Source organism: Ptiloglossa arizonensis, chromosome 11 (assembly GCF_051014685.1).
Source record: "Ptiloglossa arizonensis isolate GNS036 chromosome 11, iyPtiAriz1_principal, whole genome shotgun sequence".
NCBI classification, from domain to species: domain Eukaryota; kingdom Metazoa; phylum Arthropoda; class Insecta; order Hymenoptera; family Colletidae; genus Ptiloglossa; species Ptiloglossa arizonensis.
This window is the reverse complement of record NC_135058.1, coordinates 3,018,687-3,046,313: the sequence shown is the minus strand read 5'-3', so window position 1 is coordinate 3,046,313 and position 27,627 is coordinate 3,018,687. Positions and strand designations below refer to the sequence as shown.

The window sequence follows — 27,627 nt, the reverse complement described above, 5'->3', positions numbered from 1 at the left end:
AAAAGGAGAATTTTAGTACATACTTTTTTATTATAGATTTTTCTACTTATATCAGCATTTAAGGATTTAAAAGTATCAATTGATAAGTTAACATATAATGGCTGATAAAGTTTGCAACATTTACACGTTTACACTATTTGAACATTTATCGAATAAAATATTTACATTATATTTTTGATATAATATTTCCTTTAAGCATTTACACACGTAATAGTAACACGTGCCAAAGCACGTGCGACCGATCGAACATAGCGACACGCTGCAGCATGAAAGCATACACTTCGTTTTGAATTGCTTCAATAAAGCGTACCTTTTGAATCGTAATTAAGCAGGCTTATTATGTAAAATTTCATTAAATAAATAATTGATTGAAAAAGAAGCTAGAAGCACTATATAATTATAAAAGATGACTGAAAAATTGCGAAGGTACGAGAAAATTGATTTTCTTGGAGAAGGACAGGTTAGTCTAAATTCAGCATTTCAACAACTTTAACGTTACCGATATACTAAACAACATTGTTTCAGTTCGCCACTGTTTACAAAGCCAAAGATATCGAAACATCTAAAATTGTTGCTGTAAAAAAGGTTTCTGCAGACACTTTCACATTAATAATGAAATCTTATTTTTTAATGTGCAGTGGTATGTCATTGACTTATGATAATTTTAGATCAAAGTTGGAAGTCGTGCGGAAGCTAGAGATGGAATAAATAGAACTGCATTGAGAGAAATCAAATTATTACAAGAACTAAAGCACGATAATGTGATTGGTTTGTTAGGTATACGAATGTACATGTACTTTGTAAAACCTAAGACGTTTACAATTTTCATCTTCTAACATTAATATTTTAGATGTTTTTGGTCACAAATCCAATGTATCTTTGGTGTTCGATTTTATGGATACAGATTTGGAGATAATAATAAAGGACAACAATATCGTTTTAACTGCTGCAAATATTAAGGCATATATGATTCAAACCCTTCAAGGATTAGATTATCTCCACTTTAATTGGGTACTCCATAGAGACTTGAAACCAAATAACTTACTTGTTAATGCAGAAGGTGTTTTGAAAATTGGTGATTTTGGTTTGGCCAAATTTTTTGGTTCACCAAATAGATTGAATACGCATCAAGTGGTAACAAGGTGGTATAGGTCACCTGAATTATTATATGGTGCAAGGCTCTATGGAACTGGGATAGATATGTGGGCAATTGGTTGTATATTAGCAGAACTTTTGTTACGTGTACCATTTTTACCTGGAGAATCTGATCTGGATCAACTTACCAGAATATTTCAGGTATTGGAAATCGAATATAATTTATAAAAAATTACAAGTAAGAATACATATTGCTTTATGTTTTTTCCATTTATTTGTACATGTGATTTTTAGACATTGGGTACACCCACCGAAGAGACATGGCCAGGAATGACCGAACTACCGGATTTTATTCAATTTAAACCATTTCCTGGAACACCATTGAAACATATATTTACTGCTGCTGGCAATGATCTGTTAGACTTAATTGCTAGTTTCCTAAATGTAAATCCTTTGGAAAGGTGTACATGCGATCAGGCTCTTCAAATGCCGTATTTTAGCAATAAGCCAGCTCCAACTCCTGGACCTAAATTACCTCTTCCTACAACTGTAAAACGACAACCAGAGGAAAAGCCTAGTTTAAAGAGGAAACTATTGGAATCAATGGATGGTGCTTCGCTTGCGAAAAGATTACAGTTTTAACTATAATTTTAATTAGAATTAATTGTGAATTATAGAAATCAATTCAATATCATTATGTTTGTTATTATGTTTACAATGAATTATTAATATCATATGCAATTGAAAGAGGCAAAGAATGATAGCATGAATTAATTTATACAAATGTACAGTGTGCATATAAAATGAAATTGTGAGATACATTAACAAAAATATTTGCAGTAAAATGGCGATCATGTACAGTAATGAATCAATAATGTATTTTTGTTACAAGACTATTATATAAATAATCAAAATTAAATATAGAGTATTGTTTTGGATATAAAAATATATTGGTCTTGTATATTACATACATTACATATCCTCAAAGTACACCATTTAATTCATGGTGTACAGAAAATTGTGAAAGGACGGAAATGTCATAGGTTGAAATAATAATACATTTTTTAAAAATACAACATTACGCTGCATTACTTTTATTAACTTAAAAACTAGTAAGAAATGTTTGATACGTGAACAATTTCGTAATTTGTGAAATATTGAATTTCGGTAGCGTAAAAGAGGTGACTCGCTGATAACAAATTATTAAAACTGTAATCGCATTTCGCAGCGTTTTTTTGCAGCAAGATTAATCATTCTGTTTCCATAATAAGTACAAATATTACTAAATTTTTCTCGCTTCTATTCGCGGTGTTCCGTTGATACTTTCTTTTTTATGGGAAAAGTATAGATTATAAACGATATTTTTTGCAATACATCCTCTTTTTAGACAAAAGGAATATATCTATTTCGTCATAATCTCTTCTTAATTTGATGGTGATTTTGCGTCGCTCATCTCTGATGAGCTTGCAAAACAGTATTTTACGAGTACTGCTCACGACTGACTGTACCTTTTCAATCAGTTTCTAACTAATATCCGTGCATGACTTCAATATACATGTAACTATTACACATATACATAAACCTAATCAATACTGATGGGTAACAAAAACGTAATACAATTTAGTAAAGATACAAATTATATAAATTTTATATTAATGCACATATCAACATGAGTTGGCTACCTTTGAACTCCATGAGAATGTATTTCGTTTTAGAGTAAGTTAGAAGAATAGAATAGATAGATCTCATATTTTGATATATTACAGGAAGCTGTAACAAAATTTTGTTTACTGTACATATAGTTACATTAAAAGCACAACTTAAGACGACATGTGCATTTAAATACTGAAGCAACATTTAATATTTGTTTCATATAGTTTGTTAGATCCTGACATAGAGATGCAAAGCTGGGGGCTCTATGTAAATAAAACATGACAATTTTAAGATAAGATGTATTAGAAGATTACTGTGTAGAACGTACAATATAAAATTTGATTTACACGATATGTAATCGAAAAAAAATTAAATTTCGGAATTATATCACATTAGAATCTTAATGTACTACTTTTCATTTTAATTTGTAAAAATTAAAACAACTCTATAAATGTTTGAATGTAATCAAATCATTTTCATTTTAAATACAAGTAATCTCCTAAAGCATCTTAGAATATATAAATGATAAATTCGTTCTATGATATTGTACTGTGGTCCCTCTTATTCAGATTGAACTATAAGTAACAACTATGTAACACTGTTTTTAATACGTAATCAACAATAATTTTTCTAAAAGTATGTACCAATGTTTGCCAAACCAAAGTAGTGAGAAAGCAGAACCATTATTACCGTTACAATTTTCAATTTAAATGATAGTGCAAAAGTGTGAGAAAAATTTTGGGAGCAAATGAAAAAAATATAGTATCTTTATAATGCGATTAAAAGGAAATTCTACAAAAACGGATTTTACAGAATCCAATTTTTGAATGGTGTACAAGGTACTAATACTTTACTATGTTTCTTTACAACATTAATCATCTGTCCTTTCGTGCGAGTTATTTACACATAAAAAATAATACACTTAAGAAGTAGATTTTACTGTACACGATATATACTTAAAGCAATATTTAGATTTACAAAATTGATATTACACAGAGTGTAGTATAAAACCAGAAAACATTATCTACGGCGATTTACAAAATGTAAATCGTTCGATTGTATCGATGTATTCATCGAAATTATAAATGAAAACTTCTTTCTATCGTTTGTGACAACGTGTTAATACATAACTGAATATATTTGAGCGTGACAACTGTAGAAATTGCAAAGAAATAATTTCAATCGATTGATTAATACATTGCTCAATAAGATAACCCATTTAAAGTCACCACCGCTTTAAATGTAACATAATAATAGGGTAAATTTAATCATTTTTGTGTTTGTACACACTATCTCCCTATCTTGCGTGCACTTTGCAAGGAACATTGTATTTGATAACATTAGCATTTTTATTATGCCCTTCTGCAGCATGGCCCTACATGTGTAACATGCTCGTAAAACTTTCCTTAATCCAGTAGGGCTCAAATTTTAGATAGGATGCATCGTTCAATACATAAAAATAGAATACATTAGAAATAGTACATAGGACATAGTATTGTAATAACAAAAAAAAACCTTTCTAAATATACATATAAATGTTAAAAACAAAATTTTAATATAATTAGTACAATTTATTTAAAATGGAAAATATCAAACCAAAACGAAGATATTATCAATTACATTTTATACCTTTTAATTGTTGATATTATTGTCTTATATTAGCATCCCATGAAGAACACGTACTCGAAGCTGCTTTAAAGGGTTATTCACTGGACATGAAATGCAATGAAGATATAACAATTGTACATACTTATGAGTACAATTGTTTTGTCCTTTAAATTATACTATGTCCTAAGCAAATATTTTTAAGCAGTAATTGATGCGCAGTCTATAGAGCACATGCAGCAGACAATTTGCTCTCGTATTTTGTTTCTAGACATTTGATTCAGTATTTAAAGTAACATATGTAACAACTTATGCAACCAACAACATGTTATGACTACCTTATAATGCTTATCTTCCTTAATTTCTTATTTTTTACATTAAGTCAATATTTACCAAGATCTTTAAACAATATTAGTACATTTATTTTGCAGACTAACAGAATTTCTAATGTTTTAGACAAGAAAAATAAAAATAATTTACAGTGAATTATATGTAGTTTGTAAAAGCTGCATTTTAATACATACTACTCAAATTTTTATTAAAATAAAGGTAACATTGTTGGTAATGTCACTTCATATTATTTAAAAATCATGGCATTCCGATTCTAGGACAAGGATGTTATTTGCAAATGAAAATGAAATTATATCCATTTAGGGATTTAAAATAAGTAATACATACATTATGATATAGCTGTCCGTAATAATAATATCACATCTCCAAATACTACTTAGCAAGAAGTGTTACAAAATAAATGTATATATAAATCAGTTTAGACGAAAAATATAGGCGGTGCATTTTCTAGGTAACTAGGATCTTTTCTCGAGTGTAAAGAAGAATATGTTCACAATTTATCAAATATGAATAGTTTAGCATGGTACAGCTTGCTTCCAACATTGAAGATGATTTCACAATTTCATTTTATAAATATTTGTAAAATTATTCTTCAGTCCATTCATATCATTATTGAAAGTCCAACTTTTATTAAACAAAATTCAGTTAATATCTCAATTCTTGATTGATAAGTCTCACTCTAGAAACATAAATTTTATTTAAAAAAATGAAAAGCAACATTATTGTAACAAAGTATTTAATACTCTAATAATAAAACATACGAATTCATTGAAATTATAAAAATCATTTTTCTGTTATTTTGACATTTCTGCGTTAGATATATGTAGTATGTTTTTCAAAAAGGAGGAGATAAAAACGCAGCAGTCTCTTTGTATGAATTTTTTCTCTGCATTAATGACTTTGGATCGGTACATATTATGATATAAACGAAGTTTACACACAAATGTTTCTATTCGAAAAAAAATGAAAAAATAAGTTCACATAAGAACAATAACGATTAAAGAGTTTGAGACAAACCTTTGCAGTTTATGGGCACCATATGGAGACATAAAGAGTCTTCTCTGAAAATCGGAGTATATATTATTAAATTAGTGGAGTGTACACAATCTCTATAAACAATAAATATAAGCTGCAATGCCCGCAGACACAATATTTCATGTCTTTATCTGATAAAAGCAATGATGTCGTAGGCTTGTCCCCGTATGGTGCTCATCGACTTATAGAAAGAAACATTTTATATTCCCGTATGGAACCCGTTGACTGCGAAGGATTAACATATGATCAATAAAGAAGAGAATACAGTTGCAGATATAACATACGTCATATTGCATAAAAGTAAACGAATCATTGCAATGTGAAACACTCTGTGTAGCTTCTTGATTAGGCACAATGTTTGAAAGCAATAAATTGCTATGTCTCTGTTTAAATAAAAAAATTCTTTATGGAACACACTTTCCCAATGCAGACTATATCTCCCTAGAATTCATTGTAATATTAAAAGTAGAAATACATATTTCATTGTTACTACTGTTTTTTACTTTATTATATTATTCAGTAGTCAGTCCAAGGCAAACATTATCCGCAGTAGTATAATATAATATAGCTACGATTTTCGTATCTTTTTAAATTGATCTACCTATATATTACTTTCTTTTAAAAAATGTATACTTAACATTTAATATAATATATATATATATGTATGTATGTATATGTATATGTATATGTATATGTATATATATATATATATATATATATATATATATATATATACACTACTATATATATATATATATCTCTCTTTAAAATATTTACAGTCAATGCTATAATACAGTAATTTTAATTGTTTCTTGTATTCATACTTTATAAAGGCAATTATCATCATAACTATAATCCTTATTTATATATTTATATATAGTATATCGTGTAAACATGTTTTACAGCAACCATGTTCATATTAGGACTGTATATAATACAAGTAGGGATATTATATGATCTTTTGACGCCTCTACACATATGTACACAGGGAGTGTCATGATCATACAAATTATGTTTTTATTTCATTATTGTGTAATATTTTGATGCCAATTTTTAAATAAAGGATATTTGTTTACTTAAGAAGTAAAGCTTAACCTGATGGACATAGTGAATACGTTAGAAAATCAATTAAAGACCGAAAAATTTAAAGCATTATCATAATCTGCACTTCTTTGATTTTGATCTTTAGACAGATATAGAGATATATTTTCAAATATTTTAAATTTAGCGTATAAACTGATATCAGTCTACTGTTATTGTAGACCTTACGAAACTAACACATTTATACACGGGAATATAATACATTAATAAATAACTAAAACTGATTAATTTAAATAATTGGCCAAACGATTAGTTATAGACAAAAAACAGTTAATAGCTAAGATTTTGTTTTGATAGCTTTTAAAACTTAAAATATCTTTATTTCTGTTTTTCATTTTTTTTCATATATGAAGCAAAAATGTATAATCATAAATCAACCTGTGCATGTTTATTCATGTGCACTATTTGAGAGTTCATTAGAGGTTATTACTAATAGCTCAATAAATTCTTTTAATTTGAGATCGTTTTTCGTTCTAGACTCTTGTTACATAACATGAATATCATGCAGTAAATAAGAATAATTTATTTGATACACTTCTTTTATACGCGATGAAATGAATAATTTTGCAAAAGTATCATTACTTACTTATATTTCCACATAAAGGGAATTAAATTTAAAATTCTGCTATTGAGCAAGTTTTGTAAAAATTGATATGAATTACAAAATTAACGGGAAACATAGATTGTTGATATAAACGATATGTAAAGTACAATTAGAATTTCAATAAGAGTCTAGAACAATGATTGATCTGGTAGAAAATGCATTTTATTAAAATGATTTTTAACTAACAATAATTTTTGGTGAAAAAAGAAATAGTACTCTTTAATAGTTACTAGTGTGTAGAATTTCTTATGCAAACCATTAGTACTTTATTGTCTTATGAAATTCGATTACTTAAATTTTTGTAAGCATCAATACAAAAAGAGTTGAATCTAATAAGCTGGCAAATGTTTTATCTATTGCGATGCATGTACACGAAGCTTTCTGCGCGTCATGTACGATGAGAACAGATTGCACAAAAAATGAAACTTGATGCCTAATCGTATTTCGAAAGTTCGTTCAGTGTTTAACACAAAAATTCGTTTGCAAAAATTTGAGTAATTCTATTATATAATGCTGCTATATAACTTAGCAAACCATTCATCCGAAATTCAATAGATGGTGGAAAGACTTACAATATAATGTCCAGATTATAGATTAATAGTATCCAGTGTGTGCGAATTTTTGGATGCATTGTCCTTTGGTGATGTGGTGGCAACACTAACTTGTTTGTTGGTATTGTTCGTAAACGGCATGGCAAACTTAAAATCTGCACCATTTGGTAATTTCCGCATAATCTTCCCGGACGTAATGAGTCTGCCAAAACCTTCTTGATGCGCAAAAGCGTATCCAGAGCGAAGAGATCGTCGCGTCCGTCTTGTAGACGGAGTACGAAGAATGTCTTGACTTTGGCGGGAACGTAATTGCGCCAACCTTTGCTTAAGCCTAACTCTATCAGACAAAGTTGGCCTAACATCTATGAAGAAGAATCTCCACGACAGTACAGGTATTACCAATATGATACATGAAATGACTGCCGTAAACCAAAACGTTGCTTCAGACATCGCCTATAATTGTATATACAAGTGTTAATGTTATATTTAATGAATACTGAAGTAATTTAATAGGTATTATTGAAGAAAATTAACGTACCATAGTAAGACTGCCAACATAACTACCACCTATGACGAAGTTATAGAAATAATCTAAAATAAAATACCAAATGAGCGAGCCCCAAACCATAATATGATTAACAATCGTCCAATACGATGTATCAAGGGCTATTTGAACAGTCACGACAATGACTAATATTGTGGCTACGACACTTCCCAGTAGCATATGATCAGAAAGTACATAGCCCTTTGGTGATACTCCATCTTTATACGTTCCTAAAGATATAATATTTAATTATTTAAAATGCTGATTTTGTGACTTGATAGAATAATGATAGAAGTAAATTATTGTAACTTACCATACGGAACTAAAAATAATACGCAACTAGCAAAAAAACCATGTATGGCACTCCAACAAAATTCTTTTTTGTTAAAAAGTAAATTTTGCAATCCGGGTGCGTAGAGTTTTGGATACAATAAACTATTTTTATCATTGACATCTTGATCAAAGATACCAACTGCCATTACAGGCAATGATGTATAAAAGAGATTGTAGACAGAAATGTACATAGGATCAAATACAGTCTGTAAAAAGTATAAATTGATAAAAATATGTGAGACAATTTTTATCAAACGAAAGATTAAGCAGAATGTTAGATAATCAGAATTATAAATACGATCATATTCCAATACTCAATTTTGGAACTAGCTGCTCTACAAAGGAATTTTGTAAATCACATTCGCCCTTAAATTCATCACTTCGTAACATTACTATACTATAACGTTTTTAATGAGTAAAGTTAGCAATAACAAGCAGATCGTACCTGTGCGCTGAATCCACAGAAAAAGGCAAACCAGATGTGGCATAGCGTAAACGCAAAATTCTTGTAAAAAAAATATCTAAGAAACTTGCTCATCCTATAATATGACCATCTACCATGAACGAGGAGCAGTCTTTCCAGAAACCTAAACTGTCCTATCGAGTAATCAGATGCCAATACAGCTTGTAATCCTTCTTGACCACTAATGCCAACACCAATATGAGCTGTTTTTATCATCGAAACATCGTTAGCTCCGTCACCAATTGCTAGAGTCACTGCATTTTTATTTTTCTTGATTAATTCGACAACCATTGCTTTTTGTAAGGGTGTCACGCGACAACATATCACAGCTTTACCTAAAAAGTTGCAATGTATAATGTCAGACTGCTATTCATGACAAAAAATAACCAAAATATTTTATAGTTAACTTACATTGGCTTGATACATCGAGAAAAAGTTGTTCAAGTTGTGGATGTAATGCATGAACTAAGGAATGCCCATTAATAACCACTGCAAATCCTGTTGCCTGTTCCATTTCATGTTCGTCTTGTTCATCTCTGCTAGGATTGTATTCAGTATCACTGCTGCATGTAGAAAATTTAAAGTTTAGATGAAAAGAACTTATGTTTAAGTGGACAATACGAATTACATTAGCATTTCAATTTTTTAGAGTTAGGTTTCATTTTTGTCAAATTTACGAGAGACGTTTAATATACAATACTTTGGTTCAATGTAACGAGTGGTAAAGTATAATATTTAATTGTACTTGCATAATAAAATGGGAAACTTGAATTGGTTCTTTGTATACAAAAATGATGCGTATTAATTATAAACAATACACACAGTGCACTGTATCATGGACTACTGATATAATAACGTGACATAAGCACCAAAACTCGTTGTGTTATTATCATTATTACTAAGATTAATTTTAAGCATACAGAAAGAGAAGGAGTGAGTATCAAGCACATGGTAATTATCATTATTCGTTTGGACTATCAATGTTAATACAAAATCATAGGGTATTTAAGAAATACAAAATAAAAAATTGTAATATTCAAGAAAAAGACTAGTACCTAATCTACTATACTGAACAGTCTACATTATAAATAGAATAATCGACAAGCATGAGATAAATGGTTTTAACATTCTCCCAATTATGAATGAATGGAGAATATTTTATGAAATTTTAACATTTCCATATGTATAAATATTTTAAAATGTGCATGCAAATATAAGTTTGACTGTATACTTGAATATTTTGATAAAACTTAATTTGATTTAAATTTGAGGACATTAATGTCATTGTATGCATAACAAATTGAATTAAAATAAGGTACTAGTATAATATAACTTATTAATACCTTTTTACAATCTCGTGAAGTGCATGCCAAACTATATTTGAATTACTCAATGTTGCATCATAGAAACGTTATTAAGAATGCATAGTTTGCGTTGAAGTACGCAACTTATATAACGCTATACATAGTAATATTTTAAATTCTAAGTTTCTTTATTTGAATGTAATGTCAAAGACATATAACTGAATCTTAAGTACTTATAAATTCTTAGGCATAACCAGACAAAGAAAGCGTTACACAGAACATGATGCCACATTCAATACAAAAGAGAAACTTTTAAAATAAATGCGTTAATTAGTCAGAAATAGGTATGGAAAAGGTTAATGATTTTACTCCGTCTCTTTCATGTGCCTGACCTTTCCTTGTCCCACCTGAATGTGACAACGGAGAGAGTTGGTCGATTTTGATGACTGGAGGTTGTTTTGATAGTTTCCAAGTATCGCGATAATTGATTTTCAACGCCATCGTAAGTAGTAGCATCCACTATAAAGACATCTGTAAGGTCGTCTGTCAACAACTGGCAGGAATAGCCAATATTGATAGCCGTTTCTGTGTAGCGATAAAATAATGTATAATTTATGTTTACAATATAATATGCTATGCGTGAATAACATGTACAGGTTATCCAAAAATGTTAGAGCCAAACTTATACCACGCGACACTGAGGCCAAATGGACGAAGAAAGTTTGTATAAACATATGTCCATGCTTCATTAAAAAGATATAAGCGTTCAAAGATATTTGCGATTTATAATTAGGTAAGGAACGATTGATAGCAGAGATCTTGAGGCCACAGGCCAGAACATGTAAACAATAACAGTCATTGAAAATTATAATACATACACAATACTGTAAAACGAATTGTTACACAAAGTTTGCCTGTAAATCTTTGAACGTTTATATTGTTTTAATAAAGTATTTTCGGACATATGTTTATATGAACATTTTTCATCTCTTTGGCCTCAGTAACGCGTAGTATAAATTTAGTCTTAACCTTTTTGAATCCCCTGTAAATTACATGCAACTTCAAAGTATTTTTATATATTTTTACCTTGTTTATCACCAGTTAATACCCAGATCTTGATACCAGCAAGACCTAAATTGGCGATAGTTTGAGGTACACCGTCCTGTAATTTATCTTCAATGGCAGTAGCGCCTAATAATGTCATATCTTTCTCTATTTCTTCATAAATTGCATCCAATTTATCATCTCTATTTTCCTGACTCAAGGCAGCTTCTTGGTGACGTTGTTTCCAATCATTAAAAAACTGTTCATCCAGATCTCTGACCGAAAGGCACAATGTTCTTAAGCCCTCACCCGCAAATTTATTAAGATGTTCCAAGGTTTTTGCCATGATGTCTTCGCTGCCATCCTTTAATCGTTCGTATATAACATTATCCGCTCCTTTGCAATATAGCCTGAGCTGTCCATCTTTCCTCAAAATGACAGACATTCTTTTTCTAACGTTATTAAAATCTAGGATGCAAAGCAATTCGTATATTTCGCGTTTTCCCATGACTTCAATTGTTATACTATTTGGAGATCTTTCTTTAAATACGAAACCAAAGTTTCTAGCGGCAGATACAAGGGCAGCCTCGTCTGGCGACTGTGCCTGATATTCCAGTTTGCCATTTTTTTCCTCTGGCATAACGGTGTGACATAGTGCCAATAATCGAAAGAAACTATGAACATCTTCATTGTTCCGCTTCACAGCTTCGAGTAGTGCAGTATCGTAGAACTTGAATTCTGGTTCATAATCCTTGTTGAACGAAAAATCCAACGGCGGCACTGTCTGTAAACGTAAATCGAATATTACTTGAAAATTCATTTTCAGTTTGTATTATAATAATGTTAATACAACACACAAGAAACAGTATGTGGAAATGAAAATACTAGAACTCAAAGTAAGTACCTTGCCTCCATGTAAATAGATTTGTTGTAAGTCAGCAGGCACATAAGATGTTATAAATTTTATAATTCCTTAAAGCATTGTGAAAATTAATTTTCAAGAACTAAGCAGTTCAGAAGTGCTTGAATCCATTTACAGACAAGAGTGGTATACTATGCAGCATGCAATTGATATAATGAAGAGCATAGGAAAAAGGTTACAAAGCAAATATATGCATTAATGTATATTTACAAACAATCATTGAACTTTGTAAACTAGATAATACTTATACAATACACAACATCTAACCATTTATAATAGCAAAGCACGATAGCAAAGGAGTATAAATGAGAGCAGACTATTACACAAAATTCTCTTCGTTTGTGGAAGATGTGTGTTAATTATAACATGCGTACTGAATGTTTGTGTGGAATCATCGAACTGCCATAGATGCCTGGTTCTGGAATTATACTGGTTATCCTGTCCACATGTTCCAGTAGACGTACGTTTGGACCACTTATTGGTGTATAAACTTGAACAAATTCTTGTCCATTTTTCCATCGCATCGTAGGTGTTTGGGCAGCTTTGTCCGTCTACATGCAGCACACACATGCTAAGTGATGTACATGAAAACTTATGCAAAATATGGCCAAACTGTGAAATGATTCAATTGTTTCTATTTTGTTATCAAGAAAGAAGGTGCTAAACTAGTAACGTTTATTTAATTGGAATCATACTGTTACACGAAATAAAGGAAATTTTTCACTGTTCAAATTTTAAAATCACCGTATTCTTTCATAATAACAAACATAAAATGAATGAACTTGATGCACCAAATTCTAATGCTTGTTGATGATTTAATACTATTTAACAAAAATATCTATGACTTAAAAGTAAAACAAGAAATATGTATTTAAGTGAAAATTTTTTACAGAACTTCTTTTTTTGTTTACATTTAATCAATAATCTGTACATGATGGGAAAAAAATCAAATGTTATCGGTGCAGTGAACATCGTAATCATAATAAATTCCATTGGAATAACAACTGAGAATTTGACTTAAACATAAAATGGTGTACGCTTACAACATTAGAAGCTAGAAAAAGACGATGGATTTTAATGTACAGCAAACGGTCTAGTGATAACGTACCCCATCATCAGCATCGAGTCTGGTTACAGATAGAGTGATAAACAGACTCACCTCACTTAAATCGACGACTTCCCCGGTAACTTCATCGATAACGTCCCCGTAACATTTTCCCGCCACAGAACACTTGTTAAAAGTCATTATATTCTGCGTCAGTGTTCCCGTTTTATCGGAAAAAATATATTCTATTTGCCCCAACTCTTCATTTAACGTAGTAGTCCTTGCTTTAGCATGTGTATTTGTAGGTGCGTAGTACATCTCTTCATCCCAATTAATCAAAAACGACTGAACGAATCTGATAACTTCCACACTCACATATAAACTGATTGGCACCACTGTGTTCAATACAATAGCATAAGAAAAGAACACAAGTAGAGCGATCACTGTGGCACCGCCCATGGGCTCGCTAGGCACCAGCGAGTCCCAGGGTAGATACACTTGGAAGTAACGGCCCACAAGGCTTTCCCAAATTCCACAGCCGATCATGCAGAACAAACACATAGAAAGTAAAAAGCACACTATCCCGATGATGAGAAAATTTAGCAGCCTATCTATAGAGGTCCTTTTAAATTTGGTCTTCCCTGAGTTTTGCATCAATTTGGTATCCTTGCCTGCAAAGATGACCACACCATAGCACCATTGCGTGTTCCGCAGCACGCAACCCCGTAATATAATTTTGTCGTTGTCCAATGCGTATCTGTCACATGCACGAAACAAGAAACTTAGGCTTTTACACGAATTACTATTTACATAAGTAAACGAGACAGGGAGTGCATACTTACTTTCGCCCTTTCCACGTAAGAGTACCATCAAATTTATTTAACAAGTTATTAGGAGTTTCGCAAACAATCTCCCCATCAAATTGACCAATCAATTCGTGGTTGTCCATCATCTCGGCAGTTTCGGCTAAACACTGCCGACACTTCAAATTCGTCTCCCTAAAAAAATCAATCGCATCGCACCTTTAGAACTCTTGATGATTATTGCGTACTCGAATGCAATGAATTTTATACAAGGATCTCACGAATGAATTGCTACGATTAGTTATATTAACAATATCTGCGACAAGAAATAAAATCTGCGTTAAAAAATACCAACCCATCTAATTCTGCAGTTTCAATGTAACAAAGACCGTTTGGCTCACTAGTAGATAAAAGAAGGACATCGGCAGCAACAAACTGATCATTCTCCATTCTGATTACATCGCCTACTTGAACTTGCGACCATTTCTCCTCCCGGAGACTAGTGCCTCGCAAAGTTTGAGATTTCCGATTGTTCACTTGTGAATCGCTGCTATGCCGTTGCTAAAAATCATTTTATACGCCCACGATTAATTCCGATGAAACGAAACTTACGTCGAAAATTACATTTCGCGAACAATATTCTGCAAACGTTTAATCAACACACGGGGTGGGTTGCCTCGTGATTTATGGTACAATTGGAAAGGTTGTGATTCTCATAGTACATTCCTTCGCAATATTTTACATTCATTAATAGCCTTGACCTGTAACCGATAGCATCTTAATCCCATCGGTAAGAGAAAAACTTGCACTGCATAAAGGCTTGCAGTGCACACGAGTGTACAAATATTATACATCGAATGGTATAATATTTTTATATTACATTACATGTACATATGTAAATATAGATATACGTCACGAAATTTCGTAGTTTAATCTAAATATCGTAGCTTTCCATTAAAAAAAGGAATCATATCTCTCAAAAGGCTTCGATGCAACTCCTGGACGCGCCTAATTCAACTTTTTCCACACAAGAATGTTATTCCTACACTTTCCGTTTATTTCTAGTCGTAGAAATCACTCTTCGATTGTACCAAAAATCATGGAGCACCCTGCGCACGGAAGCGTTGTAAATTTTTTCTACACTTACAAAATCGTCGTAAGCATCTTTGATGGCAGTGAGCATGAGCACCCCTATAAGGGGTATGGCTGTAGTGATGGGGGTCAAGGAGGAGATAGCGGGGATCATCTGAAGCACCAGCAGGCATAGGAAGTAAAAGTTAGCGAGCCGCTGAAATTGCTCGAATAAATTTAATGGTAGGAACGTCAGAACCGAATACTTGGACGTCTTGATGTAGTTGTTCTGAAAAAAGAAGAAAATGTTCTTCCATTACCAGAAACATTTATCAGGGCTTAACTAACGCGTATAACAGAAATTATGGAAATGTACTTTAATCTTACCGCATAATTAAACTGTGAGTTGAACTCGCGATTATTGGCGCGAATTCTCCTCTCCGTTTCTGAAAGAACAAAAGAAAACGATATTGCATTGTGATAATGGTGAGATTAAAAAACAATGTGCACATTTTTACATGAAAAAGAAACACAATCAATGATTCTCATTACGCAGTTTTCTCAATTATATTTTTTCATGTCACGGCCATCTTTTTGTTCAAACTGTTTTTTTCTTTTTTTCTTTTTCTTTTTTCATCATTATTATTATTTCAGCGAATCACTAGTTATTCGATACTACGTGTACACCTCGATAGAATAATTATTCAGTAATTTGCTATTGGAATGTGACTAGGATGCACCGACAAAAGGTTCCGGAAGTATCAATTAAGTATTGCGTATAAAGGAAGCGGCTGTACCAGTGTTTCTACAAACTAAATACATACATAGCAAGAAAACTAAACAACAGCGTATGTCTATTGTTTGCGAGATGATAACGAGTAGAAAATCAACAACAATTGACCACTGTTATTTTCTTTTCTTTTTTTTCTTTTTTAATTTTTTGCTTTAGAGCTGATCTCGAAAATATGTAACAAACTAGCGGTATCTTTTACACACGCGCGCGTATGTATGTATGTATGTATGTATGTATGTATGTATGTATGTATGTATGTATGTATGTATGTATGTATGTATGTATGTATGTATGTATGTATGTATGTATGTATGTATGTATGTATGTATGTATATTGACAAAATGTTTTTAAGTCAAGAAATATTTTTGGACGTTTTCCGAATTCTGTAGCGATCACTAGGAAAAAATTCAAAGAAAAACAAATTTTTACTTTCTCGTATCGTTTATTGGTCAATATTCACGAATAGAAGTACGAATTTCCATTTCCGAATATATATAAATAAATAAATAACCAAACTTCTAGAGTGTGTAAAATCAAAGATGAGATCGTGACACGTTTAAATGACGTTCAATCTAACGATTAAAGCATCATTGAGGCAATAATTAATCGCATAATTGCAACTCACATTTGCAAGCTCACTCGAAATGGCATGGTGTCGTTTAAAAAAAAAAAAAAAGGAAAAGAAAAGGGGGGAAAAACGAGTCGTTTACGTCGAGGGTATCTACGCAGTTAAAATCAGGTAAACAGAACATTGAGTCTGAACAAGTAATGCGAACTCATTTGCGTAAATGTGGTCTACCGAGTTACGTGTGTAACGGAAGTCACATTTTACGAATAAAATGGATCACAAAATTATGTAGACACATTTGCACGGACTGATGTGCCACAGTTTTTCCCCGACGCTCGTACACTATCGTAACGATTTCATCTAAATGGATGCTAAAATCCGCCAATGCTGCACAACCTTGTGCTGCTACCTGACATTATCTGATCACAACGTTGACGCAAATTTCCGACACAATTCTCTGTTCTTTATACGCGAATAACAAGCGACTTTTCAAAGTATAATAGAACGTAACGTCTCTGACACTTTCACAGCTCAGAGTGTTACAAATGAAACTTCTAAATGTCTTTTGGCGCAAGTTGTGTCTTTTCGGCAAACGATTTCAACAATTCGCCGGCATTCCGAGATTCTTCGGTTCTATAGATTGAAGAATGTAATTTTTTTTTTTTTTTTTTTTCAAATACATACTTTTCATCGAATTACCTGAATTTATTAAAAATAGTAGTATCGATATATTTCAAAAGTACAAGTGACGTTGAATCGATCGATGTTTGGTAATCCGTGACACACGATTTGTTAAAATATTGGAAAATGATGAAGCATGGTGATTCGATTCAAATTCGAAGCAAAAAGTAGTGGCTGCCACAAGGTCATTGTCAAGGGAAGCAGCAACCGATTTGTTCGTTTCGATTTTAACCTATTGAGGTATAATTACGGTTACATAGTTTAGATACGTTTGAATCTCGTTTATCGATTTTTTTTTTTCTCTCGAAATCGTTATGATGTATTATTTCGACAATGCACACAGTGCGGGTTGGTAGTCATCGAGTACACGCGTATGGGAAACGTAAAAACAGTCGACACCGTGGGCGCACAATGAATGCTCGCATGCCGCGGTTACACTTTTTACTTCTCTTGGTTGACGTTACAAAATATTTCCCAGGGCGAAATTAATTTTGCAGCGCACCAAGCGTATTTCAGCACGTTCGTACGAGCAGGCGTTCGCAGCTGACCGTGTGCTCGAAGTATGTAATCGAATGCAATCGGATCTAGTTCCAAGATCTCGACTGGTTGCGAAAAGGTAGTAACGGTTTTGAAAACTGGATACATAATTTTTTACCTGTTTGTAAAAGTATACGTCACAGGCAAAGCAGTGTGCATTTAGGAGGTATTATTTATAGACAGCATGTTTGCGAGCCGTTTTCGTCTCAAAATTGTTGGTCATAAAGCTGTCAAATAAATTCGGTCCGACCCCATGAATTTATAATTGCTAAAAATTTGTTATTCTCTACGTAAGACGTAATTACGTGTTCTAAAAATAAGTTACAAGCGTTCCTTTGCAACTTGCCCGATTTATACACATTGATAAATTGTTATCCGATGGTCATTGAATTTCTTACGTTCTTCATGGCGTATTATACACATTGTTGCAGTTGGATATAAGTCCAATTAAAAAAAAAAATTAGTATTCGATAAAAGTGCATACGCGAACTACCCGCTTAAAGTATCAGCACTATGGCCACTTCGATAACAGAGACTGATATTCGCGATACATCTAAACTATGTAACTTTAATTAATTATACGTCTAGAATTATTCAGCCGTTATACCTAATATTTTGCGGATATCAACAGAAACCTGTAATCTGCAATCTGTAAAACGGTAAGTTAAAATCGAAAGCGTGTAGAACGAGTTCTTCCCTTATGAGTGGTTCTCCCCCACCGTAACGTTTAGCTACCCCACCACCATTCCGTATCTCGTTATTTCTCTGTATTTGAGAATTAAAGAAACATAGTGAATTTCCTGAGGCACACTGGCGATGCACTTGCGTTTGTAATCTGCTAAATGTGTTTGCCACAACGCATTACAGGATCGCGTAGATCCACAATGCCTGTCCCTCGATGGGCTCGGACTTTTATAATAGCTCGACAACTTAGAGAAGATTTCCAAGGGAGTGGTCTGAGCGTGGTGGGGGTAAAACTGGGCGATGAGGCGCAGAATCGCGTAACCATTGGGTATCGTCCGATACCGTTTACGCTTTGATTGTTAAACCGGCCTCGAGAAACTCTTCTCGGACCTTGTTATAGATTTTAAAGAAATTCAAAGGAAAACAGTACTGTTCACTGTTGACAAGAAGTCTCGCGGAAAGAACGCGGGTCTAATCGGTCACAGTGCACGGGATTTTCGTATCTTCGGCTGTATTATTGGCCAAAGTGTTCCGACATACTAATTGGGTCGAGTGACGAAGACGAGACGCCTAGAGACCGAGGGAGACAGTGCGAAACTCCTGTGTCGTCTCGCGGGACTTCTCGCGAACCGTGAACAGTACAAAGTCACGCCCAATGGGAAAAAGAATCCAAACCAACGTTTCTCGACCGCTGGTAATCTTTCCTAAGTCGTCGAGTTGCGTAAATGTCCGAACGGTCCACGGAAACATTTATTTCGGTTTCATCTCTTAACGTTCGAGTGCACCGACAGCTTCACTGTATCTCTTCCGCGCGTTCTACGCAACACGCTGTCTCTCGAACGGAGACGCGAGCTACGCGTAAAAGTGGGAGGGGCCGAGCGGCCGGTACGGTGGTGGGGGGTGACCTCGAGCGGCCAATACTTTCGCTTCGTTCTCGGTTAGTAGGCTCGCGTTCGAAAAAGCTGCGTATCACCCCACGAGCGAACGTATCGTCCGAGCAAATGTCTGTCGTCGATGGTAGGGAAACGCGACGTAACTCACCGCTGGAAAAAAAGGATGTGCTACGGCCGATGCACTCGGTAGCGGGTGGTGAATTCGGCGGGGCCGAGGATGAAGAGGACGCAGCGGTGGCCGATCGGTATCTGGTACCCTTCCAGATCACCAATTTCCCCAGCACCGTGAGCAAAGATTCACGTAGGGTGTTGTGTCGGCTGGCGCCACCCAAGCTGCTGGACGAGTCTCGTTTCGAGCATTCGCCGACCGCCTCGACCTCGCCCGAGGACGACGGTAGATTCACCACCGTGTGCGCGTGCTGATTGTCGCCCGGTGATTCCTGCGGTAGATGATGCAGCTGCAACTGCTGCTTGTTCCGTGTTTTCCGGCGTTTCTTCTTTTTCTTCCGCGTGCCGGCGTTTTCCTCGTCGTTGCACACCGACGCCGCGGTCGTTGATCCTTTCCGGTTACCTTCGACGTCCGATTTCGTCGTCGTGCGCGTCACCGAGACTTTGTCGGCCTCGTCGCAGTCCTTCACCTTCGGTCGTCACACGACAGCATTGCGTTACAAGTTTCGCGATGGAGGCATTAACGATTGGTCGAGGACACGCCGTTTGGCACGACCGATGCGCTTTCAACGTGGCTCCCTGTGCTCGTCTTTTCTCTTTTCTTTTTCTCTTTCGTGGTCCCCTTTATACCTAAATGTCTCGCACCCATCGGAACAAGATATTCGAGGCTTTCACGGCGAAGAGTTCTCACCGGTTGGTACCGTTTGAGGGTTTCGGGTCTGAATAGTGTCCTTTTGGAAAGAACCTACTCCCCGACGTTTCGTCAGAATTGCGGTTGGCTTCGTCGCGGGTTCGATAATGCACTCGTACATCGGATACGTAACGACGCTAGTGTATACTATAGCCCCGACGACGATACGTAGGGATTTTAACGCCTACTTCGCGATCCGCATTAAGCAAGAAGCTACATCCGCGAGATGTCCCTTTTCGCGATTTTAACCAAGTTCCGTAAGTTCGTAGAACGGCCAAAAATAAAGAACTCGTATTTTTTTCTCGCTTGCAGCGACTCATACCCAACAAGGTGAAACTACTCTCTGAAGTTTCAACCCCTATTTACGTCTTGAACATTATTGGAGACACATGGTAGTTTTTTAAACAACTTCTGTATGGTTTTTAAAACACTGTTACCTCCTTTGTTCTCAATATTTTTGAAAAGACGATTGACGAGGAATGATAGTCTTGCGTGTGCAACGCGGACGACGCTATTTACAAATGATTTTTTGACTTTCTAAGATAGAATTTCTTTTAAATGACTTGTACAAGTTTCAAGGTAGCATCGCGGGGACTGAAGAAACTTTTGAGGATAATTTCAGCATTTCGTTTGTTACGACAGCGAAAAAAAATGAATATATCTCTCGTTTCTGGCCGCTCTACAAATCTGTAAAATAAAAGCTACGATAGAGTGCCGTATCTATCGATCACGGTTGAACTTCTTTCAACGTACAACTGCGTCAAGTAGAAGGAAATACAATTCTCGAGCCGAGTCAAGGTGCGTTTCTCTCACATCTCATGGCACCCCTCGGAACAGATCTTTTCAGCTCGCGACAATAGCTGTAACGTTGACGAAACGTCGGGACATTCTTCCAAAGCGACATAGCTTACACTACGAATTCTATTTTCCTCGATATTTGTTCGGTCCTGAAGAGAAAGAAAAATAAACTGACGATGCACGCCTATCACGACTATTCTCTGTCGAAAGGAAATGGAAGGTAGTGAGCAGAGTTAAAAGAGGTTTATTGCTTCTCAAATAGTCCCCTTCGAATTCGAGTTTGAATTTAACGGTGACTCTACAGGTAAATTGAAATTCAGGTGGCTCTGTAAGGACAGCTTTGGGGATTTCGTGAAATCTCGGAGTGTGAGGGAAAAATGTGTATTTACATTTACTCGTTAAACTAAGAATGTAGAATGTACAGGTCCGAATGAAAACGCATAGAATGTTGAAAAAAAAAAAGAAAGAAAGAAAGAATTATACACTTTTAGGTTTTTATAGTGATCATTTTGGCTCTAGGAGAACTTCTGTCTCAATTGACCCCATTTCACTTTCTTTGATCGTAATCATTTTACCAGAATATGAATCGTCGTGTTAATTAACGTCGTGTTAAAAAAAAATCTAGATTACAAAGAAAGGTATTGCACAATGAATTAGTATGTGAAGGTAATCTATTGCAGCAAGTACTACTCTGGTGTAACACGATGTAAAAACAAGTTTCGAATCAATTTTAGTATTTTTAGCACGTCTTTCAGAAAAACTTTCTATTCTCTTTACTCGGCATTAGTCGCGCGAAATAGTCAATTGTCTTTACTGCAGAGTCGATCGTTATATTTTTGTTCTTTCTATGGTTAGCGTACGCGGAAATATACGAATATATTTTTTTTCGAATAGCATTATTTGTCTTTCAGAAATGTTACAAAATTCACTTAATATTAACTCGATCGAATTTAAAGCGATTTCGTTAATTCAAGAGGGGACTGAACGATCTAAAGTCATCCTAGGGCAAACGAGTAAAAAAAATATTAATAAACACACTAGTTTCCAAAAGTAATACTTATCGAGGCGTAAGCGGCAATGGGAACAAAATCCAAAGCAATTGGCCGGCTCTCGGTACGTTTACGAAGCACGCTACAATAAATTATTTCCGCTAAAAATATACCTCCTTAGGTAAGCAAACATTACGAAGAATGCAATAACAAAGACTACGCATTTCTTTACGTCGAGGAGCTAAAATTTGCATCGAAATGAGAGCAAATAAGAGAGAACATCTGCGGTAGAGGTAACATGGAATAACCGTCCGCACTTTAATAAACAGTAGTGTTGAAACATACATGTATTGAGTATCGACTTAATTTGTGTAAGTACTGCAAGTCCCAAAAGTTTGCGATACATTTCAAAACACGAGGATCTATACAGAATCGATATTCGGATTAATGTCATTCGGTCATCGTCTGGACGAAAGAAGAATAGAGAGTGCTTTCAAACAAAAACAAACCGAGGGAAACGACTCGTACGTATACGTCGGTTTGAATCGGACGAGTCAGGGATCACGGAATACGTCTGTTCAACGTGTAAGAAATTATCGATTGTTTTCTACATTCTCCACATTCGGTCGATGGTACTTTATATGTACAACGCTCGTGTACCGGGTATAGAAAAATGATTAAATATCATCCACGCTCTAGAAAGTGTGTTTGAAAACTGGTTCAAAAGTACGGATGGTAGAATGGCTGCTCGCGTGCGAAAATGTGTCATGGACGCAAGTCGACAGACTTTTCCGGAGTCTGCAATAAAGCTGCGATACGCAGATGACCGTAAAGCCGACTGCCTATAACGGATCCTTTATTGTGTTGTATAGTTCCGTTTGCGCAGCCACGTTTAACGCCATTTATCGAGTATTATGTACGTCATTGCGTATGCATTTGATACGTTGCGCCATTGGGCACTCGTTACGCTAATATACACTGCACGAAACAATTCGAGGATTAGATTTCTGGGAAATCAAATATTTATTTATTCATTGGAAGCAAACGAGATTAAGCCGATAGGCGTACCGGGTTAGAAAATGTCTACATTTAGTTAAACGATGGTCGAGTCTCGATTGCTAGTTGTACCAAAAACTTTGTACGAGGTTATATGAAAGTCAATCGAGTTAAATTTGTACGTTAGTGTTTTCTACAAATTGGTCGATCGCATTGCATATTCAAGGTGAACACACACAAGTGTCGTGTATACATTAACGATTACAGGGTAATAATGATTTACAACATAGATTAAACGTGGACAATAATTGTTTGTTAGATCGTCTATACGAATGATGATAATAAAAATTGTTCGCTTCAAAATGATTAAAGATCGGAACAGAATATCATAAGTGCATATACATTATTTTAAGTACGATAATTAACTATATGTGAAAGATTTTTTTTTTTCTTAACCATATCGAACATAAACAAATATTTCAAGTAAAAAGTAATTATTTAAAAAAAAAAAAAATGACTTAAAGTGAGCTTTAAAAAAATTGATTGCTACCTTTCATAATGTCGGATGAAACAATTTGTAAGTCTTTACACTAGACACCCAGTATATTTCTCTACAAATCCGTGAGTTCTTAATTTGGCAAATGGCAAGGCTATACTCTGGATTTAATACAGTAATATTTGACTGAATATTTCACTCGTAAAGCATGTTGGAGCTTTTAAAGTATTGCATGCCTTGCTGACCGAGAAAGTCATTTATCTAACTTGTCCTCCAATTATTTTGAGCAGCGCAGTTATTCAAATGTTAAAAAGCAATTATTTCAAAAAGTATTATTTTATTTTCGAATAGACGAAAATGATAGAGTAACTTTTTTTTTGATAGTAATTAACTTTATCTATTCGATAAATATGTATTACATATAACAGTAAGAATTTGTTTTACGGTGTTCGAATATCGCGAGTAGAATTTTTAGTTGATCGATATTATCCATTGCAAAATACTATATGTTCAAAAAATTGTTTGGATTATGCTTGACCATTCTCAGATGTAAATTTCCAAGAATGGCTCATTTAACATCCACTTAATTTTATTTATTCTTGCAAGTTGGTTCATGTTACACGCAATGGCAATATTTACGTGCAACAAGATTAATCTTGCGTGAAAAGTCGATAGAAAATTACGAAATTCAAATATAATTAATAAAGAAAACTTATTTTGGAACGACGAGATTCGAACACAGAACCTTCGATTTAGGAGACGAACACTCTCCCAATGGTGCTACGGCGTTCTCCGTTTTCTACCTGTCTAAAATTCCTAGAAGTACTACGGGAAACGTAACATACCATTATATTCTACTCATTTTTATTTTTTGAATATCCATAAACCGTTCACAATAAATGTTTCCACTGAAATAATAAAACGGTATTTGAAATTGGCAGAACAATACGTAAAGTACGAAACAAACGAGTTTGAAATTTCACGCGTTACTACAGCACAATCTACGAGGTTAGGTTATATCGACGATATTTTACCCGTGTTTAGACAGTATTTATCCATTTATGTTCGCGTGTTGTACCTCCACACACGCGTAGCAAAGATGTTTTACAACAATAATATCGTAAAAACTCACCGGTGAATCTAACTTGTTTTTATCAAACGTAAGGTGCCCCATTAGTTTCGTTTCTTTTATTTGGCCTATTATTGGATTTTAAAAATTGTCTAACGCCGCATAAGGATTCCGCCAACGCAGCAAATTTGTATCTTTTCAATAATCGGATTCCGTCGATTACCTTGAACGGTACTTTAGTCAGAATGGGGCGTAATTCGTGGTACACTCAACAAGAAAACCAAACCTTTTGAAGAAACAATAAAAAAAAAAAATAATAATAATAATAAAAAAGAAAAAAAGAAGAAGGAAAAGTGAAACGAAATTTTCACGCACAAAATCAAAATTAAAAATCGATCTAGGATAAAATTTCAAATTTTATTTCACGTTTACGACTTAGTTTTTCAGAGAGAATTATCTTCTTTCCGCCCGTACCACGAATTAGTACTCTCCACTCTGTACATGGTTACCGCACTGTCACATATTTGTTACGAATATACGAACTCGATCGTTGTTTCCATAATTAGTTTAATTTTGTACTGTTCTCAACGCGAACTAACGGAAATATATCACAAACGCACTGACCGAAAACAAAAAGGATTTATCAATATTATAGGAGCGAGAGAGCTTTTCGAGAGCGAGGCGTGACTGCGATATTTGGAAACACGTACGCGTTTAACTAGAAAATGCGCGCTTGTGTGTCGAAAAGGTCGAGTTAGATCACCGAACGTGTGTGGAGATGACTATTCTTAAGGACGATTAGAGTGTGGCAAGTCAGTTGAGTGCTTCAGAGTCGATGAATCTCCGGTAAGAGTTGAGAAAGTACGTCGAACAGAATGCGAAGAAAGAAGACTGTTGTACAATTCATATTTAGTTCACTGTTAACGCGTTCTCTTTAATAGATGTACATGTAGGTACGTAAATATATCACGGATAAAAATTGTTTCGTGTTCTTCGATAGCTTGATTCAAAACCGATTACAGTACGAGGGTTACAAAAAACACCATTCATATATCAATTGGAGAATGCAATAAGAAAAGCATTACAGAGCTTGTTCACTGTTCATGTGTCGTAGAATGGTGCAGCAGGCATTGAAGTAGTGCATACGTAGACCGACCGTGGGTCAATATGTGTTTAAGTAAAAGCGTTTTACGACTTATACAAGCTATTCTCAATTTCATGTATTGGATGACCAATCTTCTGTTAGCGAATAGTCAATAAAATATCCGACCGATATCGAGACCTTTTCCGTAGTAAATATTGTACAACAACATTATACATAATCTTGATCACTTTTGATTTCTAAGTCTAAAGTTCGATTTAGTCACGCATTAATTGCGCAGTTAAGGGCTGACTTTATCCAACTAAGTGTTCTAATATACGTAGTGCGTTTCAGAATTATTTACGTAATCTTAAATGGTTAATAAAACTCGTAAAAAAGGAACGAAAAGACTTTAATAAATATAAATCCATAAACAAACCGTTTTTAAAATATTTTACTTTTTACGAAAGAGTCAACGAAAGAATCGACTTGGAAGACTTCTCGCTTAAGGGGAAACTCTTCCCTCATTTACTGCGTTGGTCGGGGGTTCGGATGTTCAGATTTCAGTAGCATTCGATGAAAGTAGCGATGGGTTTAAGTGTATCACGCGCATCGTTATTTTTAAGTATTAGTTTGATGAAACGAAGGTAGTACACTCAGTGATATTTCCAACTACCGAAATATTAATTAAGGAAGGGTCAAATTACGGTTAGGATCCATTAATTTTTAACGAAGAAGACATATGGAAAAATGTTTTACAATTCGGTTATCAGCGCTGTGCTTATTAATACGTTTCTGTACAGCTTGCTACGTATTAATTTCGAAAAGTCGCGAAACAAATACCGTTTTTAACTATATCGAAGAAATTCTTAGCAACGCAACAATTTTACGAGTTACAATGCAATGCCGTTATGCACCCTGCCTTTTCACTTACCCCTTTGTAGGGTGTCCCGTGTACGGAGTATTTTATTTTCAATATTTTTCATTCGTGAACGGAGACGAAGCAAATATGAGCTTATACTTCGTAGCGGGTACGTAAATACAGGTAATGCGACAGCAATTTATGGGACTTTGGTATTGAGGTACGTAAACACTTACTTCTGTATAGAAAATAGCACGGAGAGACACTGTGTTAATGTTTGCACTTCAAAGACTCCTATCAAATTTATAACGTATGAACGAGATTTCGTTAACTGCAAGGAAACCTCTATGTTCCATTTTTCTTGTTAGACGCAAAAATTAAATTTACACGGTTCACGACCAAAGACGAGCAAAGGACAGCCGATCGCTTTTAGAATTCCTAATTTTGTTTGATAACTTAATACGCGTAGGGAACCACGTGTAAGTGCATTGATCATCAAACGGCACACGAGAACCAGCGAACGGAAATCCTATGAAAATATTGAAAATTGCGAAAACTTTTTCAATTCAAAATAACGCGTTACAACGTGGAACGTAATCCATTGTAAAGTGCATGCAAACAAATCAAATAACATTTGGCAGAGAAGGAATAAACTAACCTTACAATAGCTTCATTTGATAATAATAGAACGAAAAAATTCAAAATACCATAATGTTTGTCACAAACATAAATAGTGAAGTGACCTTTGAGAGTAAACTTATTTTTAGGTTCTCCATAAAATATGTAACGTAAGTTG

At 34.4% G+C, this 27,627-nt stretch overlaps 2 protein-coding genes across 9 annotated transcripts in view; one reads left to right on the top strand and one right to left on the bottom strand.

Annotated features, from left to right (window-relative positions):
* The first annotated feature begins 234 nt into the window (after nucleotides 1–234).
* On the top strand, nucleotides 235–4,928 carry Cdk7 (Cyclin-dependent kinase 7). The gene is made up of 5 exons (XM_076322749.1): nucleotides 235–460; nucleotides 526–585; nucleotides 669–777; nucleotides 851–1,296; nucleotides 1,390–4,928. The coding sequence occupies exons 1-5, from the start codon at nucleotides 407–409 to the stop codon at nucleotides 1,735–1,737; spliced, it is 1,017 nt and encodes a 338-aa protein (XP_076178864.1). The 5' UTR covers nucleotides 235–406; the 3' UTR covers nucleotides 1,738–4,928.
* The window catches only part of Atp8b (ATPase phospholipid transporting 8B), a 97,487-nt gene continuing 72,011 nt past the window's right edge, over nucleotides 2,152–27,627 (bottom strand). For 4 of the 8 annotated variants that reach the window (XM_076322742.1, XM_076322741.1, XM_076322746.1 and 1 more), the window contains 14 exons: nucleotides 19,830–20,319; nucleotides 15,912–15,970; nucleotides 15,601–15,813; nucleotides 14,809–15,014; nucleotides 14,493–14,648; nucleotides 13,765–14,407; nucleotides 12,980–13,156; nucleotides 11,726–12,467; nucleotides 11,032–11,224; nucleotides 9,747–9,898; nucleotides 9,318–9,670; nucleotides 8,853–9,078; nucleotides 8,534–8,769; nucleotides 6,503–8,448 (listed from right to left, as the gene is read on the bottom strand). In XM_076322742.1, the coding sequence (XP_076178857.1) occupies nucleotides 8,032–8,448; nucleotides 8,534–8,769; nucleotides 8,853–9,078; nucleotides 9,318–9,670; nucleotides 9,747–9,898; nucleotides 11,032–11,224; nucleotides 11,726–12,467; nucleotides 12,980–13,156; nucleotides 13,765–14,407; nucleotides 14,493–14,648; nucleotides 14,809–15,014; nucleotides 15,601–15,813; nucleotides 15,912–15,970; nucleotides 19,830–20,319 (4,263 nt within the window). In that variant the 3' untranslated portion in view covers nucleotides 6,503–8,031. Of the gene's footprint in view, nucleotides 5,384–6,502; nucleotides 8,449–8,533; nucleotides 8,770–8,852; nucleotides 9,079–9,317; nucleotides 9,671–9,746; nucleotides 9,899–11,031; nucleotides 11,225–11,725; nucleotides 12,468–12,979; nucleotides 13,157–13,764; nucleotides 14,408–14,492; nucleotides 14,649–14,808; nucleotides 15,015–15,600; nucleotides 15,814–15,911; nucleotides 15,971–19,829; nucleotides 20,320–27,627 lie in introns of those variants that run through there. The other 4 variants (XM_076322744.1, XM_076322745.1, XM_076322747.1 and 1 more) reach the window with 4 other exon arrangements.